General features: G+C 33.6%; 1 protein-coding gene and 1 long non-coding RNA gene across 2 annotated transcripts; one reads left to right on the forward strand and one right to left on the reverse strand.

Moving 5' to 3' along the window:
• Positions 1-613: 613 nt before the first annotated feature.
• Positions 614-2,222, reverse strand: LOC125054613 (heat shock 70 kDa protein 14). Its single transcript, XM_047656619.1, has one exon. The coding sequence runs from the start codon at positions 2,062-2,064 to the stop codon at positions 643-645; it is 1,422 nt and encodes a 473-aa protein (XP_047512575.1). The 5' UTR covers positions 2,065-2,222; the 3' UTR covers positions 614-642.
• A 1,604-nt stretch (positions 2,223-3,826) lies between these two features.
• Positions 3,827-8,830, forward strand: LOC125054937. Its single transcript, XR_007117797.1, has 3 exons — positions 3,827-4,060; positions 4,237-4,338; positions 8,350-8,830. It is a non-coding gene; the product is annotated as an uncharacterized LOC125054937 (long non-coding RNA).
• Positions 8,831-20,137: the final 11,307 nt, after the last annotated feature.

Here is a 20,137-nt window from a genome sequence, read left to right on the forward strand (position 1 = left end):
ACATGAATTTAGAAACCTTTTACCTTTATCTCTGCAATATTGATGTATATAGAATTTTAGCCAGTTTTATTTTTCATAACAATATAAAATATTATAACCATTTATGTACTTATAATATAATAAATTTATCTGATCCTTTTCCAAATTCCGCTCCAATTTCTAATCCAATAAAATAAATCTAATAACGCACTTCCTAGTTCCTAACTTTTTTGCATGGCTGACGCACAAACCGTGCAGGCCAAGAAAGGGAAAAAAAAACCTTTATAATATTAATTCTCCTATCATCCTAGTAGTTACTACTTAGTTACTTACTAACTCTGAATAAGCCATATAACACAATTTATATATCTAAATTATGAGTTATAAGTAAATCTGCTGCCGTTGCGGTTACTAAAAACCGGTTTGAAGGCAATACGATAATAATGGACTAAGATTCGGGGTTAAGAATTGCTTAAAGCGCCACCTAACCAACTACATTGTACATCGGTAGACGTATCCGGTATCAGGCATCAGCAATCATCATAGTCGCTCGCTAGTCCACCTTTAATTAATTTGTTCCAGGGTATTATGAAGATTAATTTTTCAGTACAGGGATAAAAATAAAACAGCAAAGAATGGTTTAAAATATATTTAATTAATTTGTCATTCAACTTGTAACATAAAATTTGAATCATGAAGTACTGCTTTTAACTTAAAAGGTTTATTTAAATGTTCTATGTTGAATTCTTCTTTTGCAAATTCATCCTCCCCTGGCAAAGTATGCAAGGAAAAACTAATGTTTTTTAAATCCTTAGGTGTTTCTATATCACAAGTAAATTGTGTATACAGTGGTGTTCCTTCTTTAAAAAGTTTAACAGTCTGATCTAAATATTTAAGATAAATGTCTTGGCCTAAAAATTCCACCTCAGTATTAACATCAGTGAGAGATAAATTTGGAAAATCTAAAATCATTCCAGCTTGTTTAGCACATCCCACTGCAATAACCTCATCTGGGTTAATTCCAGACAATATTTCAGCATTTGGAAGCAAATTTGCAATTGCCGACTGCAACTTTGGAATTTTCATACTTCCACCGCATAGAACAATTTTACTTATGGATTCACCATATGTCTCAATAAGCTTTTGAGCTGGTTCAATATAAGAAGAAATTTTTGATGATATTATATTTTCAAATCTTGCTCGAGAAACATTCTGACTCCAATCAACACCATCTACTAAAGACTCAATAAATACATGAGCAGAATTTAAGGTTGACAAGACATGCTTACAATTGTCAGCATGATGTAAAAGTTTAGCCATAGCTCTACGGCTTTCTTGAGGATCTAGTTTCCACCTTTGTTTAAACTCTTGTGCAATAAAATCTGCCAAGTCTTTAGTAAGCCACTGCCCACCCAGGTCACTTCTATAAATATTCTTTTCAATGCTAATAAAACCATTTGATATTTTTATTATGGAGGCATCACAAGTAGAGCCCCCAAGTCTGTAAACTAACACATTAATATCATTAATAGATTCTTCTATGTTATAGGCCAAGCAAGCCGCAGCTGGTTCACTTATTACTTGCAACACCTCAAAGCCCGCGAGTTCAGCACATTTCACTAGTCTTTCACGACTTGAGTGTGACCAATGCAGTGGAGCAGCTAATACTAACTTTAAATCACCCTCATCTTTAACAGAATGGCTTGCAATAGTAAAAAGCTTTGCATAAATCTTTGTAGCTATACTGTCAGGACTTGAATATATCTTTGTTTCAGATGTTTCAAACTCATACACTAATTTTTCTTCATTTTGAATACGACATGAGGACGATTTTTCAACAAAGTTAAGGTCTTCGTCGTTCCAGTCACAGTTCATAAGCCTTTTGTTATGTTTTATTATGGATTTTGAAGAAGCTTGACCTGATTTCGCAGGTAAACCGACCTCCCACTCAGAACCATGTAAGGCTACTATAGCTGGAGTCACTCTATCCCCCGCATCATTTGCCAATACCGAAGATGTACCATTTGCTAAAGCACCCAAGGATCCAGAGCTATTTCCCAAATGTATACCGTACGCTACGGCCATTATTATTGTATTATAAAAAATCTGTAAATATATATAGTTTGAAAATGCCAACAATGAATATAACTAAGAACTGAAATCAGATTTATAAGTATAAATAACGAGCTACAAATCGTAGTGTTAATTGTACAGTTGTACACTAGTCACTAACTAACCTCAAATTTCCAAATTAAGATTTACCATAGATAATACAAATGCACATTAAACTGTACGAAGTCACAGATATTGCCAAGGCCCGAGCAACCTTCGAGGCTCGAGCAACTTCGGCCTGTATGGCAGTCACGGATGTTGACAGGTTTTAATTAATAATAATGACTTTAATAAATATTTATAAATCATTCCATATTATTATGAGTAGGCACAAAGCCTTGCTGCATTACGACTAATATTATAATGTTTTTATTGATATCTCAAAATAACAAAAAAAAATGTAAAATACAACAAATAGCGATTATTAAATAATTATGTTTAAGTTGCCACCGGAGATCTAAAAAAGTTGAAATAATTAATTTAATTAAAATAAAATTTATAATATTACAACAGTGTAGCAGCTCAATGCTGCGCACTTTAATTTCTTACAAAACTAAATTATATATAAGTTTAGAACTTAAGTAATTTATATTAAAGTGTTTCACGGTGTTTATTACATCAAGTATGCAAAATTTTGCACTATGGAACGACTGGTACTTAGTGTATATTATGTCACCGCAAAATTGTAAACACCGTTAGATTATAATCTATCTCGCGAGATTGTGAACTGTCGAAAGATTGTAAACCTCAACGCACTGCTTACAATTTAACGTATTATTATTCGGTAGATTGTAATCTATCGAAGTGAAACCGACATAATATTATGAAACGGATCGCACCTTGCGAGATAGATTACAATCTAACGGTTTTTACAATTTTACGGTGACATATATATAACTATTAATACAATTTTGGACAAAGAGGGTAACAAAGTGGAAAGGGCCACCAGGAAAAAGAAATCGTGGTCGCCCTCTTGCACGGTGGGCCGACGAGCTTAAGAAAGTTGGTAGAGAGGATTGGGAGAAAATGCTCTAAACAGAGAGAGATGGAGTCAATTAGAGGAGGCCTATACTCACTAAGAGGTTCTCATGTATATATATATATATATATATATATATATACATATATTTGTATGTATTTTGTGTGTGTGTGTGTATATTTTGTAACTTTTTGTAAATTTTTCAAGGAATGAGGCTTAATTATTATTATTATATTTAACTATATCTCAAAGATTCGCAGACCGCAACTACTAGTATTATGTAGTACGAACTACGAGATCCGGCTGCAGGATTAGTGCGCTCATCGGTTATTTGCTGAAAACCAATTTTTTTGTATATTTATAATTAGGAGAATGTATATCTACCAAGTTGCCTATCAAAATTTGGCCGATAGTATTTTTAATGAAATTATTTTGAATTGATTTTTGGGAAAACATTTCGTTTACTTGTTATTTAAATAAAATATCGCCTACATCACGGCAATTTACATAAAGTTTAAAAAAAAAAAAGGGGGCCGTTGCCCACCTAGTCGCACTTCTTCGTAGTGTATGACTTCGATACATTTATACGTTCATAACGTACATTTATTAATTATATATCAAATTGAAACTAATAAAAAAAATAAAATTAAACAATTAAAATTTTATGAAAATGACAATTACTGTCGGTGTCGACAACCAATTTCGGCGCTATCGGCTATTGTGTCAAAATTCAAATATGAAATATGTATAATAATATTATATTGGACGTTTTAACGATAACTTTTTTTTAATGATTAAATAATTGTCATTTTATCATGCTAAAAAGCATTTTAATCGTTTTCGTAAAACTGTAATGAATTAAACTAGAGTTAATATTGTTTAATTTGATTTTTAGTTTATATTTAAACAATTTTAAATCGTATCAATGCGAGGATAAGTTGTAGACGCAGTTAAATATGAAAATATCAAGAATATCAGCAATTTGTTCAGGTAAATATTTCTTCTTTTCCTTTAAGTTACAGTTTTCTGAAATTCGAACATCCTAGTTGCATTTTGTAAACTCAAATTGAGTCATTGCCAAATCATATGATTTTTGTTCATGATACTTATCAGTGTAGTACCTATATCAGAAGTAACATACTAAAATTTAAATGTTTATTTTTCAGGACAAAAATTAAAACCAGATAAAATGCTATAAGTCCTTGGGTGCACCAGTCACACCTGTCATCAATGTATTGAAAAATTCCTTCTTTATTGATTTTTATATGGTACGTACATTGTACATATTTGATATTGGACTTTATTTTGAAAAAATAAATTATATAAACTGTAAATAATATTAGACACTTGTTATTTTGGTAATTTACTATTCTTACTAGAAAAACAATAACTATATAAATCATAAAATAAAATGTACCATCATGTATATTTCAAGTGTGAAAGCAGTTGTTAATGAACTTAATTAGAAGTTCTAAATATTCTACTGTATAATAAATATATAATAAGTAGAAGTGATCTTAAATTTAACAAAGGGATGTATGCTTCATGCAATTTGGAAATATAAAACCTGAACTATACTACAATTATTTATAAAATAGGCTCTGGCAGATTAAAGGAAATCTTATCACACTTTGAAACTCTCCAGAGGGATGTACTCATGTTTCATAACAATCAAATGCCTGTCATATTACCATACAAACTACCTAAACAATTTTGTAGAATCAACACAACATCTAAAATAAGTTTTTATGATTTTAACAATTTCATTTTATAGAACAGCTTGAGTGAGAACAGCATTCTACAGATGTATTCATATGCTATGTCTGAGTATTTTAGTATTAATGTATGTATTATATAATAACTTTTTCTCGTTATACTACAGGCCATAATATGAACATTTATTTTAGATTAACAACAAAATACATATAAAACCAGGATGTATAGCCAACAAAATTATATACCAACTAGACAACTATAGCTTGTGGTTTGATTAATTTACAAGATTCCCTTATTAAATAAAACAATGTATGAAAATTCTCATTTTTTTCTAATCTGTACTGTTAGAAGTATTAACAGATACACTTGGGATTGCCAACATTTCAAGAAAGCCGGACAGACATATTATAAAATTTAATAATATTCTACTTTTTATTAGTGGAAAAATTTCTGTTGAATTTGTATCTGGGGAAAGCATTTCTTGCTGGGTTTCTTATTTTTTTATTTTTATATAAAAAAAAAAAATATACTAAGGCTGTTGAATCAAATGTGATTGAAGATCCCAAGTCATTCTGGAGATTTATTAATAGTAACAGAGTCAATAGAGAACCATCAGGTATTATTGAGAACGGAGAGGTACTACCGCCGGATAGGAGTGTTAAAGCATTTGCCGAGTATTTTAGCTCTGTTTATGTTACGCAAAAGCCAAAGCTTGACGTCAGCGCAGCTGTTGCCGGAGCGGGTTGTTCAAACGGGGCTGCAAGAGTCCACGTTGGGAGCTTACAGTTAAGTGATATACAGGAGGCACTTAAGCGACTTAAGCCAAAAAAGGCAGCAGGTCCGGACGGTATACCGCCTTATATCTTGAGAGATTGTGGCGTTGTACTTGCTGAACCACTGCTACACATGTATAACCTGTGTCTGAAAGCAGCAACATTTCCCACATGTTGGAAAAGCAGTCGGGTAATTCCAGTTCCTAAAGTAGGATGCCGCGATAAAGTAGAACAGTATAGGCCGATAGCTATATTGTCAAGTCCGGCGAAGGTGTTGGAAACGGCACTTCAAAAGTGCATACTTAATCAAGTGAGTTCCCAACTCTCAGAAGCTCAACACGGGTTTCGGTCTACGAGGAGTACCACTAGCAACCTCTTAAATTATATGGCTAATATTAGCCCAGTACTGGACAGTGGAAAGCAGGTGGACGCTGCCTATTTCGATATTAAAAAAGCGTTTGATTTGGTCGATAACGACGTGCTTTTGCAGAAGTTTGCACAGGTAGGATGCACTCCACACTTATTGAACTTCATGGCTAGCTTTATGGAAGATCGAACGCAATACGTGGAATACGCTGGGTGTAGGTCAGAGGCTTACTTTACGAGATCAGGCGTGACACAGGGCAGTAATTTGGGACCGATGGAATTTATGATAATGCTGAATGACCTACCATAAGTTGTCAAGAATGCAAAGTGCTTGCTCTTCGCTGATGATATCAAACTTTACATGCCCATAGAAAGTACAGACGACTGTATGCGGCTGCAGGAAGACATTGATCGAGTGGTAAATTGGAGCGGGAGAAATAGATTAGAGTTTAATTTGGCGAAATGCAAAGTCATATCTTTCTCGAGAGCTCGATTTCCCACTCGATACAATTATACTATTAGTGGTCTTACGTTGGCTAGAGTATCGGAGGTTAAGGATCTAGGAATATATTTTAATGCCAATCTTGGGTTTGCGCAACACGTCGATAAAACATGTAAAAAGGCATACAGAAATTTGGGGTTCATATTGCGAATAGCTTGTGGCTTCACAAATATGAATGCGATTAAAATTTTATACAATGCGTTAGTCAGAAGTCACTTGGAATGCAATGCAATGGTGTGGGCCCCATATGAGGCTAAATACAGTCTCATGCTAGAGCGAATACAAAATAAATTCGCCCGGTACCTCTACAAGAGACTGTACGGAGTGTATCCTATGTATCCACTTATGTACCCGACCCTGTTTGTTCTGGGTATGGTGGGATATGACCAGCTACGCCTCAGAAGAGAGCTAGCCTTGTCGGTGTATATATTTAAGATACTTACGGGTCGGGTTCATAATCCGGACATAATGGAGAGACTGAGTCTACGGGTACCAAGTAGAAACCTGAGGCGGAAGTCTCAACTTTTGGATGTACCGCGCGCACATTCCAACTTGGTTAGCGAAGCACCACTCACGCGAGCAATACACATATTAAATAAGATTTCTATTAAGGTAGACTTATTTGTTTGCACACTGGCTGAGTTCACAAGAGTTGCTTCCTATATTATTAGTTATAAGATTTAGGTACTTAAATATATTTCTGTTAATGTTTTGTATTTAGGTTAATTGGTGTGGGTAAAATATTGTGTCGTTCTATCGAATTAGTAATTGCTGTAAAGATAGAATAATTATATGGAATAAATAAATAAATAAATAAATAAAATTTTTAATATAAGTGAGAAAAGATTTGTTGCTTATAGGACATTTTATCTGAACAATGCTGACTTGACATATTCCAATCTCCAAGCATTGGCTGTCTTTCAGATATGAACAATCCACTATTCTTGATATTTTCCTCTAGTTTCTTGCTGGTGTGTCTGGTATCTTCCCCCCTTGATAGTAAATATCAGAGTCCCATCATCGGTCTGGCAACAACTCACTTCATAAGCCTTTGTAACTGTTACTCTGCCATACCTCAGATTGTACCAAGCAATTTTTTTAATCTGGTCTCTGGTTTTATTTTAAATATTGTTAATAAGTTCAACTGTCATATTCACTACTTAAAAATAAGTCACAGCACTTTTTGAAGTTATACTTCTTTAGGCGCGTTATGAAAAATTTATGAGACAATTTTACGATGCGCGCGCACCGTGACACAAAATTAACAGAATGAAGTTGCCCACATAATTTAAAAACAACATTCGAATAATAATAGAATTTATGTTACACTTAATGTAAGAGAATAATAATAAATATTTATTTATTTTTTTTACAAATGTAAACTAAACTTGACTAAACTAAATGACTCCTTTTCCAGTCTTTGATTATTTAATTGTAATTAATTATTTGAATGCAATCAAAAACTATTTTTAATCATGCCAAAGGAGTATAACTTACGCGCGTACATAAGTACACGCACCCTTTTTTTGTATGTACATTGTACATACCTACTTTATTGCCATAATTATTGTCTTGTTGATACTTTAGTAGCATCATACAGTTGGGCAGTCGAAAGACACGGACGACCCCAAATTAAATTAATTACGCTAAGTTTGTGTGGTTCCAAAGTAATTAAACAAAGAAAAAGAAAAAAGAAGTAAAATTAATATGAAAAGAGAACAATTACCACTTATTAAGAAGGAGGTTTGGGCACGCCCAATTCTCCCACCTATTTTATGTATGTATCACCGGAATATTACAAAATCCGCAAGTTTATAAATTTCCTAGGAAATCCGCAATTTAGTTGTATTCCGTTGACATATATACAGTTTATATGTATTTTACCTGATTTTGTTAAAATTGTTATACTATTTTTATTTCAGAAAGATGCCGTTTATGTTTAAGAACACATATATAGGTATAGGACGCGAAATTCTGAAACATATAATTTAACGTGCATTTAATTGCACGTATTGAAAATGTGTCAAAAGGTGGAAAGATAAAAGAAACTGCTGATAAATATCAAATTTCTAGATCAAACTTGCCACAATATCTGAAACAAGGATATGTCAAGGATTTTTCCTTGAAATTTGTATCTTCAGAAATGTTTAACGAATAAGACTAACTACCTACACTTACATAACGAATTCTTCAAAACTTCGTTATAGATTTTTTTTTAAATGGCTTTTAGTTGTGCCAACTGGGCTCAAGGTACTTCACCAGTGTCCTGTAGATGGAGAAGGCACGAAGGAGATTGATCGGTGAAAATAATAATTAAAAAAAGTTGAAATTCGATTGTTAGTTTTAAGACAGCATAGACAACATAAATATGAGTAATAACATTATTAAATACCTACTATTTCCTATTTACGAATAATTTATATATACGAGTATATTACACTTTAATTTTATTTCTTTCTATATATCTACATAAAAATCTAGATGTCTAATCTATCAAACTTATAAGGAGCTTCTTCGAGGGAGCTTACCTTGAAAATAAACAATGTTCAATTTAAAATAAATCCCTACGAGTTCAATATGAGTATGATTAGTTAATTGTATTTGTATCGAGTGCTAAAGATAAACACACAATTTACTTTTCACGTTTCGAAAGTCAGCCGAACAAAATCTTTGTTGCGAAGAATTCATGCAACTTCGATATCAACACGGCAATTTTGAGCTGTTTGCCTTAACAAATCTTGGTTCTATTGTAATAAATTCATGATGTAGATTCGGGTAGAGTGGATAAATCACACATGTATGTACTAATAAAAAATCAGTCAAAATGGCCTTTGTGATCACATAGAAGAGAAACCATGTTTTTTTTCACACTGGACGTTGACGGTTGAAAGCAGAACGCGTGAGCTTTAACTTTGTGTGTATTTGTTTGATTATAAAAAACTAAAAAAAATACAAATAACATTGTAAATTTTTATTTGTAATTTTTTTAAAAGCTAAAGACAAGAGAAGTATTTTAGCTCGGTAGGATTACTATGTGCATCAGTTTTGTAAATTTTATTTTTAAACTTTTTAATATGAAGTTGCATATCGCTACGTACAATTAATAAACTTTGGCTGTTACCTTTGGGTTGGCACAATCTTTCACAAGTTTTCTATTTGTTCCAAGTACTAACAAAATAAATCGGCCAACAACCGCCTACCTCGGCAATGCTACCAAACACGTATCAAATTTATAAGATCCGGCTTTTTAATATGGTTGGCCATTTCTGACATTAGTTTTTATACTATTTATTGTTTAAATAATGTATTCAAAGAGAAACAATGTTCTGATAACAGTTTTCAAATCTATCTGAGATGAGGAATATAGCTTGAGCTAATTCGTGATTATGAACTTAGTTCGCTGGAGATCGACGAGAGTGGCCCGCAACCGATATCCTCTTGATTGATTGACATCTCTACAATCGTACTCGGGCTATTATTGGCTCTTTATTACCCGTTGGCAATTAACGGGATGAAGAAATGGATATATTAATGGGAAACTGACTAAGAAAACTGACAAAGTGTTTTGTTTTGCTACGAGACGCTATCTGAAATAAATTAAAAGTGTTTATTTTATTTTTATACGAATCAATGGAGTATGTAAGGTGTATTTTGAATTCAAATAGAACACATTCGTATATGTACGACAATATATTAATCTAGGCAAACAAATCTCGTTTAAAAGCTCCATTGCGATGAAGTAAATAGACGCGTGGCTATAACCTGGAACATGTTTTGGAATTACAAGGAAGCACTTAAGTCTAAGTTCCCTATAAACTTAAAAAATAAAGTCTGAAATTCCTGTCTACTACAAGGTCTATATTATGGAAACCAAATTTGGATTTATAATTCAAATAAATAAAAAAAATAATTCAAATCTTAGAAGGAAAATAGGAACGTTTCAAAGAGCCATGGAACGTAAAATACTCAATGTAAGGTTATAGCTAGGGAGCTGGCGAACATTTAAGTATACTATGATATTATTATATTATACTCGTATTTCGTATTGAAAGGAATTAAAGTTCGGATCAATACGACAAAATTTTCATAGTGAATTAAGGTCGAACGTTGCTGCATTTTTAAGCTACAGGGGCTGTTAAAAATCGATACTTAATACTAGATCAATTATAAACGGTGAGGAATTGAATCTGGATGATACAACTGTATTTCTCGGAATCACCATGGATTCAAAACTTCAGTGGTCCCCTCATATAAACGGATTGGCGAAGAGAGTTAGTTCTGCAGCCTAGGCGGTTAAAAAAATTCGCTCACTAACTGATGTCGATACAGCTAGACTTGTTTATTTTAGTTACTTTCATAGCTTAATGACTTATGGTTTATTATTATGGGGTCATGCTGCTGATGTCGAGAATATTTTCATCCTGCAGAAAATTAATTAATTTACCATTATTACCTTTCCCTCGCAATATATTTATGAAAATATTATGTACGTATACAAAAATAGTGATAAGTTTACTAAAATAGAACATACGCACAATGTTAATACTCGGAACAAACGCAGGCTGCAACTTCCCCGTACTAGACTATCTAAAGTTAGTAATTCACTTTTGGGAAAAGGGATACTATTCTTTAGTAAAATCCCAGAGGCTCTTTTATCGCTGCCTTTTAATAAATTTAAGAAATGTATTAAAGAAAAGCTGTGTAAAAGGCTTACTATAAAGTTAACGATTATCTAGTTGATAAAAGGGCCTGGGACTAGTGCTAGACAGGCTATTATTAATATATTATTATTAATAGCCTGTCTAGCACTAGTCTCACTATTATTAATAAATTAATATTATTAGATATTTTGCTCCCTAGCTATTAATTGATAAGAAACGCATTACTTACATAAGAAAAAACCTAATATTAAAGACGCTATTACATACTGCAGAAATAAAACGGAAATGGCCAGGATTTACAATTCGTCGCAACGATGCCACTTTGTCGAAGATAATAACGGATTGGCCTGGTCAATCCGGAAAAAGAAAGGGAGGTGGGCCAGTGGAGAAGTGTTTTGATGGTATTAAAAAGGGTAGAGAGAAATCTGAGGTCTGAAGGAGGCCATTACTCGTGAAAATCCCCATCAACTAAGGATTGACTAGGGTTTAGTTCTGTAGTTTAATAAAACTTTTTTTTTTAGATTAGTTACATTTTAATTTTGAAATAGTTTACATTTGTAATAGCCATTAAGGAGTAAATAGGTTTTTTCTTTATTTATTTATTATGTTCGTACTATGTCAAATGATTTAATTGAAATGTACTCATTTAAGGTTGGATATTGTATTTCAAATTTTTGCCCTGACACCAGACTCCACTTCACTTCACGAGTCGAAATCTATGTTTTGAACAATTTTTTTAGTAAGATAGACTTAACCAAGAACAGACCAAATCGCCTCGCCCTAATTTATACTGAGTGTATTTTAATTTGTCAATTTACGGGTCCTTCGTCGAGGGCTTCATTTACATAGGATACTCAGCCAAATCCGATTAATTGTATAATAAGTCACCCATTCCTTACTTCACTTTACTTTGAATTGCAAATTACATATTGTGTTGAGAAAATCTGATGTATTCATAATTTTTTTAGTACACAAAGTTGTGTCTTGATATTATAAAATACTGCATACATTCACTCATCGCCTTTTAAGTCGTGGGCCAACTCCACGTTTGGGTTTTGGGGGGTGTTTTTGATGTTTTTGTATGGAGCCTCTAAAATCAAGTAGTGGATAAATCTGACAAGACCGCTCGGAACTATCCAGCTACAGACCTTTCGCAATCACTTCTTTATTTCCATTAGTGATCGTCAGTATGGCTTTCGACGAGGTCGCTCGGCTGGTGATCTTCTTGCCTATCTAACTCATAGGTGGCCCGAAGCTGTGGAAAGTAAGGGAGAGACATTGGCCGCTAGCTTAGATATAGCTATAAGGCCTTTGATAGGGTTTGGCATAGGGCGCTTCTTTCGAAACTACCGTCATACGGTTTGCCATATGGCTTATGCCGATGGCTTTCAAATTTTCTTGTAGAACGTAGCATAAAAGTTCTAGTTGACGACTCGTGCTCCAATCCTAGTTTCAACACTGTACGAGCCGTATGAATTGAAAATTTCATCAACATCAACTTGGCTGGAAGTCTTCCGCGGTCAGTTTCACAAGGCATTTCCTTTTGCGAACTAGCGAACTGTGGAATCGACTCCCGGTGGGGGTCTTCCCTGAGAGATATGACCTCCACCTAGTCAAAATTCGAGTGTACTCCTCCCCAAAGGCCAGCAACGCACCCAATAAAAATGCCGCAGTAATGGGCTGCGATGACTCCCCTATTTGGGTGCCCCGCAGGTTCGTTTGCCCCCTATTATATAATAAAAAAGTGTAGGGTCTGAAAATTCGAAAAAAAAGGGTGGTAACATTTTTGAATTTTTCGATATTTGTAAGTATGAGTTTGAACCTTCATCAGGTCAGATATAATTAATAGGAAAAATTATGAAATCTGAACCTTTTTATCTGCTTCCCCGAGATCTCCAACGGCCTAGCTTAATTGTAAGAGATGTGGTGGCAATGGAATGTTTTAACAAGAGTTGAAAATCTTGAGTAATTTATAGTACAAAACAAATCCAACCCGCCAAGAAATGCAATTTTGCTGAATATGCATAAATCGACTCGTGTATTGAATCTGTATACTTGAAAATTTCTCATTTTCCATACAACCTCCAATTGGACGACCCGAGGAAATGGTGATAGTTGGAATAGAGATGTGGGGGAAACTGATCATAAGTTAAGCGTCCTATTAGGGAGAACATTTTGTATGGGACAAATATTGTTCTTCCAGTTAAATTTGTTACTTTTCCTGTATGTAGTTCCTTAATTTGAGAGTGAAGCCCAGCGTACCTTACAATTTTTTGACTTTATTAGATTTGAAATTATTTTTAAGTTGTTTTCATCGTGAAATCGGATAGGATTCTTAATATGGTTTATTTTTCTAATTCATAGTGTATAATATGGCAACACTGCTTTCAGCGACCCAACACGCGGGCCGCGTGCGGGCCAGAGCAATGCGCAACCTCTAATCTTATAAGTTGTGTGGTGTGGTGGAAGCGAACATTGTTTAGTTAAGAGTTCAAAAGCATTTCAATAACTGATGTATTGCCATTGCGGAAATCTCTCCTTCTTTAAGAGGATGAGACCTTTTCTCCTAAGTCACAGTTTATTTGGGTTTTTTATTCTAATCCCTACACCATCATATCGCCACAAAATGACTATTCGTGATAGTGGCTATTCGACTTTGAGTACATACTACGAGCAGTTTCCCAATCATTTAAAAAAAAGCAAACTGCACAAATGCCAACCGCCACCTTAGTTCGATTAATTTGTCATGCGAAAATGTCTTATGAGTCGAAAATTCTTTTAAGTCTTCTGCGGTGTACGAAGCAATGGTCCAGCTGTATTTTCTATCCTAATGCCAATTAATGGTTTTGGAAATGGCTAGAAGATTGTTGTGTGGGTGTGTGTTGGGATAAGAAGTTATTCGCACTGTGTGTTTGGAGCAAGTGCTACGTTTCAGGGATTTCTAAATAAAACATTATGATCACATTTTTTGATTATCTTAAAAACGGCGGAAGAGGCGGAAGGGAAGACCCTTAGACCGCTGGGAACATGATCTGATAAGATCAGCTGGCAAAAACTGGCACTCGACAGACAAAAATGGGCGTCTTTGGACGAGGCCTTAACCCAAACTAACATAATATAATGATACAAATAATATAAAAACTGACCAATTCATATGACTAATAATGTAAAATGTAAAATTCCTTTAAATACAAATTTGCGCGCCATTGTGTGTGGCAGAATATGCGAACTTATGATTGTACCACCTGACACATTTTTGTACCATATTCTTGCAATAAATTATTATTATTATTGTTACTGTAATATAGCAACTACCAACTATTGTAAAACAGGAAATAAAAAGGCTTATTATTATTAATTGGTAGTTCTAACTAGTTCTTTTCGTTAAACTTAAGTTTATCAATCAATTTTTTAATGTAGCAATTGTCAGTAGAACCTCGTTAAGTCGAACCTCGATAAGTCAAAAACCTCCAAACCTCGAAAAAATGTTTTGTTCCCTTCCCTTAAAACACCAAAACCTCCATTACTTGAAATCTTGACCCTCTGTTAATCGAAATAATCACCGAGTCCCTCCAAGCCATTTTGGTACATATTTTCACTCTATAACTCGAAAAATTAAATTTGACCTCTGTATCTCGAACATAGGAACGTTTTATTTTACAACCTTTACAACTTGATCATTTGGAATTTATTATCTCTATTGTTCGAACAAAAATAAGTTACCGACTTTAAGAACTTGCCGACAATGTGAGTACACTATTGTTTCTTAGAAAACATTTTAGGAGTATACAATAATAAATTTATGATTCATGGAAACACGTGTTTGCTTGCTTTGTGCTTGCAAAATTTATAAGAATAAACTTCAAACTCTTTATGTCGAATCAAAATCCGCCTAAGTCGAAATCCTCCATAAGTTGAAAACTCTATAACTCGAATTTTTTGGCGTCTCCCTTGATGTTCGACTTATAGAGGTTCTACGTATTTTAAAGTTATTGATTATTTCTTACATGTTAAGTATTGGCAAAATTACAGAAAGGTGTGGTTCTGGTTATTGACCGACAAATAAAATGACTTTATTCTCTTCGCGATTATGTTTGTTTAACCAAAAGTATTATATATTGAGTTGGATTATTTAAGGAATATTAAATATATTGAGATCAGGTTGAACGGTTGTTGTCGTTTACGGAGGTCCTAAACGAAGTCAATAATCAATCGGTACTGATATAGTGTACCGCTTACCTATACCTAATATCCTAGGACGTATGGTAACGACGATAAATAGCTCACAACAAAAGGGATGAGGCAGAGAAGAGGAAACAAAGCTTCTTGTATTTATTCAACCAAAGTAAGTTCTACGCCGAGTGCGACTTACATTTTCCGAACGCAGCTTTTATTGCTTCGTCATTAATATTATGTTGTGTATTTTGTTCTTAGACACGACAATATTATAGACGCTCGGGTTAAACATTTGTTGGTGCTTTTAATTTGCCATTAGAATACAGACCTTAATATTACCTTATTAACCTTAATATTTTACGCTTTCTACAACTCATAAATTGACTGGTTAGCCAGTTACATGTCAGTGTATTATGATGTGTTGACATATAACGAATTCGAGGGAGCCCTTCAGTGAAACGACTGAATAAAATTGCGTATTCACGGTTTCGTTGAAAGCCCAGCGAGGCTTCAGACCCTTTCGAGTGTTCGTTCGAGCTTTAATATCTTCATTTTTGGTATTTATCTTTTCAAATAATTATTCCAACAAGCCTTAAAATCGATATTCTGAAATTTTTAAATGAGTACATACTTCTCCAAAGGTGTGTAGAAATCAGTTCATTAGTACCTAAATCAAATAGCTTTGTCTAGGTATAACCTAAATCAAATAGCTTTGTCTAGGTATAACCTAAATCAAATAGCTTTGTCTAGGTATAACCTAAATCAAATAGCTTTGTCTAGGTATAACCTAAATCAAATAGCTTTGTATAAGTTAAGCTAGGTATAAGTGGTTAAATCAACTAAAAGAAACCAATTTTCTCTTTATTTATATTCTGTTTTAGATATTATGTGATAATGAAATGTTAAAACATAAAAATTCAATCAATAAGATTAATAATAATATCACAAAATCTTCACTTTTCAAAAAATACACACTTCACAAAAAATCACCTTACGAACAACAGAAAACCTGATCGAACTGGAAGAAACACTTACCGAGATAAATCTTTTTAGTTTTGTGTATTTATACATTCACGCAGTTCCCGAAAGGGTAGGCAGAGATCACGGATCTACACTTCACATTCACCATGCTTGCTCGGTTATCTTATACCTTTGACACCACAAATACTTCTTAACGCCCAAGTTTACAAACGTACGCTATGTAAAAGTAAGCGTTGTGACATTAGAATATGATGAAGAATATGTATACTTGGGGCAGCATATTGCAGCAATTGACACAATGAAAAAAGAGTTAGATAGAAGACATTGTTTAGAATTTTCTAAACAATTAAAACTTAAAATAAAGGTTAACCACTTATGTATTCTACCATGCCTAACAATGGGCTTTCTCTCTTTAATCGGCAGCTCATGTCTAAGCGTCGTGGTCAGCAAGAAGTCCAGCACGTCTCTTATGGCAGTGTACAGTTTTGTACAGCAATGGCTTATTTTACATAGGAGTACCTAATTGGTAAAATATTATTTCATATTCTTAGGGAAAGTGTATATTCTCCTTCATCGTGGCTACACTAAAGTACGTAATAGACACGGGAAGTCATTTTGATTGATTTAAGAGTTGTTTAAGTGGTTAGAAGGGAAGGTAGTTGGGGGTGTAGCTTCAATGGCGACACTAATTAAATGAAAGCTGCGAAGTGTGCCGCTGGTTGCTACTTTGCACAGCCTACAGAGTTACTAATTGAATCTTACAGCTGATCTGAGTACATTCAGTAGATAACCTTATATAATTATTATTTGTTCTAAAAGTTCGATGTAAATCTAGAAAATATTTAGATTAGAGTTTATAACCAAACAACAATTAACCAGAATAAAATACTGCCTCGATTAGTTTAGATCATATATTTTTACGACCAAAAAGATATCACTCACGCCATAAGTTTTTTTAACAATACTGGTATGTTTTTCACTTTGAACCCACCAAAAATGAGTATTTGAGATCTGTGGCACCTGAAGCTAAATGCTTAAAAAAAAATTTTGGAGGTTCATGTGACATCAGGTCAAAACATTATACAGAATTAAATTACTTATTTAAAAAAAACATTTTGTCGTAAAAGAAAATATGCCTTGCTGGTTACGGCTTTTCAAATTTATTAAATAAAAAATCGTTTGCTGTAATTGTCAAAACTCGACATACAATACTATTTTCGAGCTTATAGCAAATTCGTTTTCTTACGTCGTCGATATGAACTAAATGTGTGTTTCTATTGTAATTTATATCAAATTTTCTGCTTTTACGAATGACTTAAAATATTTAAAAATTTAAGTCGAAAGTTGAAAGGGGAATTATTTAGTCAAGTTCTAAATTGTACTTTATAAAGTACGCTCGCTAACGTTTCTTCCCCCTTAGAGAGCAACTGAAACTTATGACCAAAACTCAGCAAGAGTCGTTTTAATGGAATGATATCAACTTTGGGACTACATTTGTGTAATTTTTTACAATAAAGTTATATTACTATTTATTTTCAGATCTAGATAAAGGTAATTTAATGGCCGAATTTGTAATACGGTGTTTCACTAGTAGCTTGTAAGAATGACATCCTCAGGCCATGATATTCCGAAACTTGGTCTTGCAAACTTACAATATGAAAATAAGTTCTAGTGTCTTAGGATATCAATATCTACTTTTTCCCTATCACCCTGCTACTTAATTAATAAAATTACTTGACGATGTTATATATATATCAATTGGTTTTTATATTATATTTTAGTCATCTTATTAGTAAGCAAAATATCGGTTTATAGTGAATAATCAATCTTTATTATAAGTCGCAAAATCGCAAAAGTTTTAATTGTTTACCGAGTGATATATTAAATGAAACTTCTCATTCTTATTCCTAAATGGTTAACTACGTGGCATCAATACGTAAATGTTGTAAGACAGTGAATTAGAATTATTTATCTTCTACAATTATAATGCTAACCAAATTCTAGGTTTCATCTTACGTATCACTTGAATTGCGACGTGAAATCTATACAAGATAATACATAGTCATACAGAATTGCTTGCTGAAATCCCTATCCATTGTAGTACACGGTTGACTAGATACAAATATCCATTTTACTCGCCTGTCTCATGTTTGTGCTCATCGTTAACAGATTGTGTCGGGTTTACAATAAAACTGTGATGAAAAATGACTCGGTGGACATATTAAGCAAATCCATAGAGGTTTTTCGCCGAGTCCTTTTAGCAACCTTGCAAGTTGCATTGTTAATTATTAACTTCTGTATGTAAAATTAAGTATAAGTATATAATTATAAATTTACATTGTAAATTTGGGGATGCTTGGCGGACCCATGCTTCTTCGATACAAAGGGTCCCCCCCTCGAGAGTCGTGTGCAGGCTAGTCGATTGAAAGGAAGTTGCATGGATCTGGTTAGCGCACACGTGGATATCATTTAACACGCGTGATGTTTGAAAACAGAAACAAAATATAATATTAGTGCATGAAGTCAGCCTTACCCACGCCGTATTTTGGCGCTTCGCCTGGCTCTAAGAAAAATATATCCGAGATGGCAAATTCCAGCATAGCCAAAGGAAAAACAGTCGGTTTGTTGGACAGCAAACTGTACCTACATACTCGTATTGTATAATCTAGACTTACACGTACGTCCTACCCGAGTTGACGTCGCCCCATAAACACCCACGTACAAACCACCATATCGTGGTGTGTTAGCACAACTATTATTGCTATTGAATTGCATATTAGTGCCATTATAGTACAAAAGTTAATTACTTAACAGCTTAATAGAATATTAACCTTTTGTGCGGTGAGCAGTACTAGGTAGGTAAATATACTTTTTTGTTTAATTTTATACTTTTTTCTCTCGACATATTATTGGCATAGTACTGTAAAGATAATGTATGTATTTCTGTAAATAAATAAATAACATCTTTTTTCTCTTCATTAATTCCGTTCTGAATCCAGTATTTGCGAAGAATGAAATGAGACGAAGGTAGAGCGGTTTTATTGTCTACTCAACTTTGCGGACCAAATGAGTAATGGTTTCAGTTCAATAATATGTTTAAATTGAACAATTTATTTTAGATAATCTACGGCCTAATAATTGTTGTCCCGCCTGGGACAGGGACCGAACCCATGTCCATTATATATATGCGAATCTAAATAAATATGTTAATACTTTCACTTTTTACTCCGGGGATGTCGAGCCGTTATACGCACGCAAATCGTTTCATACGCACGTACCTACATTAAACTGGGCAGATATTTCTCCAACTAAGTTGATTTCGAGTGACATCTCTCAGGTTATATATATTTCAAGCTAAATACAAGAGCGGGTAGTCTCAGATATAAGTTGAGAGTCAGCATATCTGTTGCAAACTTGGATCGGCGGTCAATGTTTGGATTTGTTGCTGACGCCACTTCGAAACAAAGGCTTACACTATTTAGGCAGGATGAGATTTTTAGTACTTCATTAATAGTCTCAAACCTTATTCTATAAGAAACCAAACCGTAAATTCAGCAATGAGATTTTGCGGAGATAGTCATGGAACAAACGAATGTAGATATAATATTTATATGAAATTTCTGAATATTTAAATTCTAAATTTATACATGGCTATTGGAATTACTTGCGCAGTAGCTGAAGTTTAATTTGAAACTCTCATTTATTTTATGTTTCTTAACAGAATTGCAGATAATACGCAGGAAATTTTATTATGTAGTGCTATCGAGTAGGTTGGTTTTGTTGTCAACATGATTTTAAAAAACCTGAACAAAAAAGTAAGTCAAGTAAATTAAAGTTAATAAAAAGAAGTTTAATTGTCTGTCTTTATCGACCGACACGACAGTACTCTTTT

This window comes from Pieris napi, chromosome 12, assembly GCF_905475465.1.
Source record: "Pieris napi chromosome 12, ilPieNapi1.2, whole genome shotgun sequence".
NCBI classification, from domain to species: domain Eukaryota; kingdom Metazoa; phylum Arthropoda; class Insecta; order Lepidoptera; family Pieridae; genus Pieris; species Pieris napi.

What these genes read in the sequence shown, in the direction of transcription:
- LOC125054613 (XM_047656619.1), bottom strand. Translation starts at nt 2,064, where the DNA reads ATGGCCGTAGCGTACGGTATACATTTGGGAAATAGCTCTGGATCCTTG.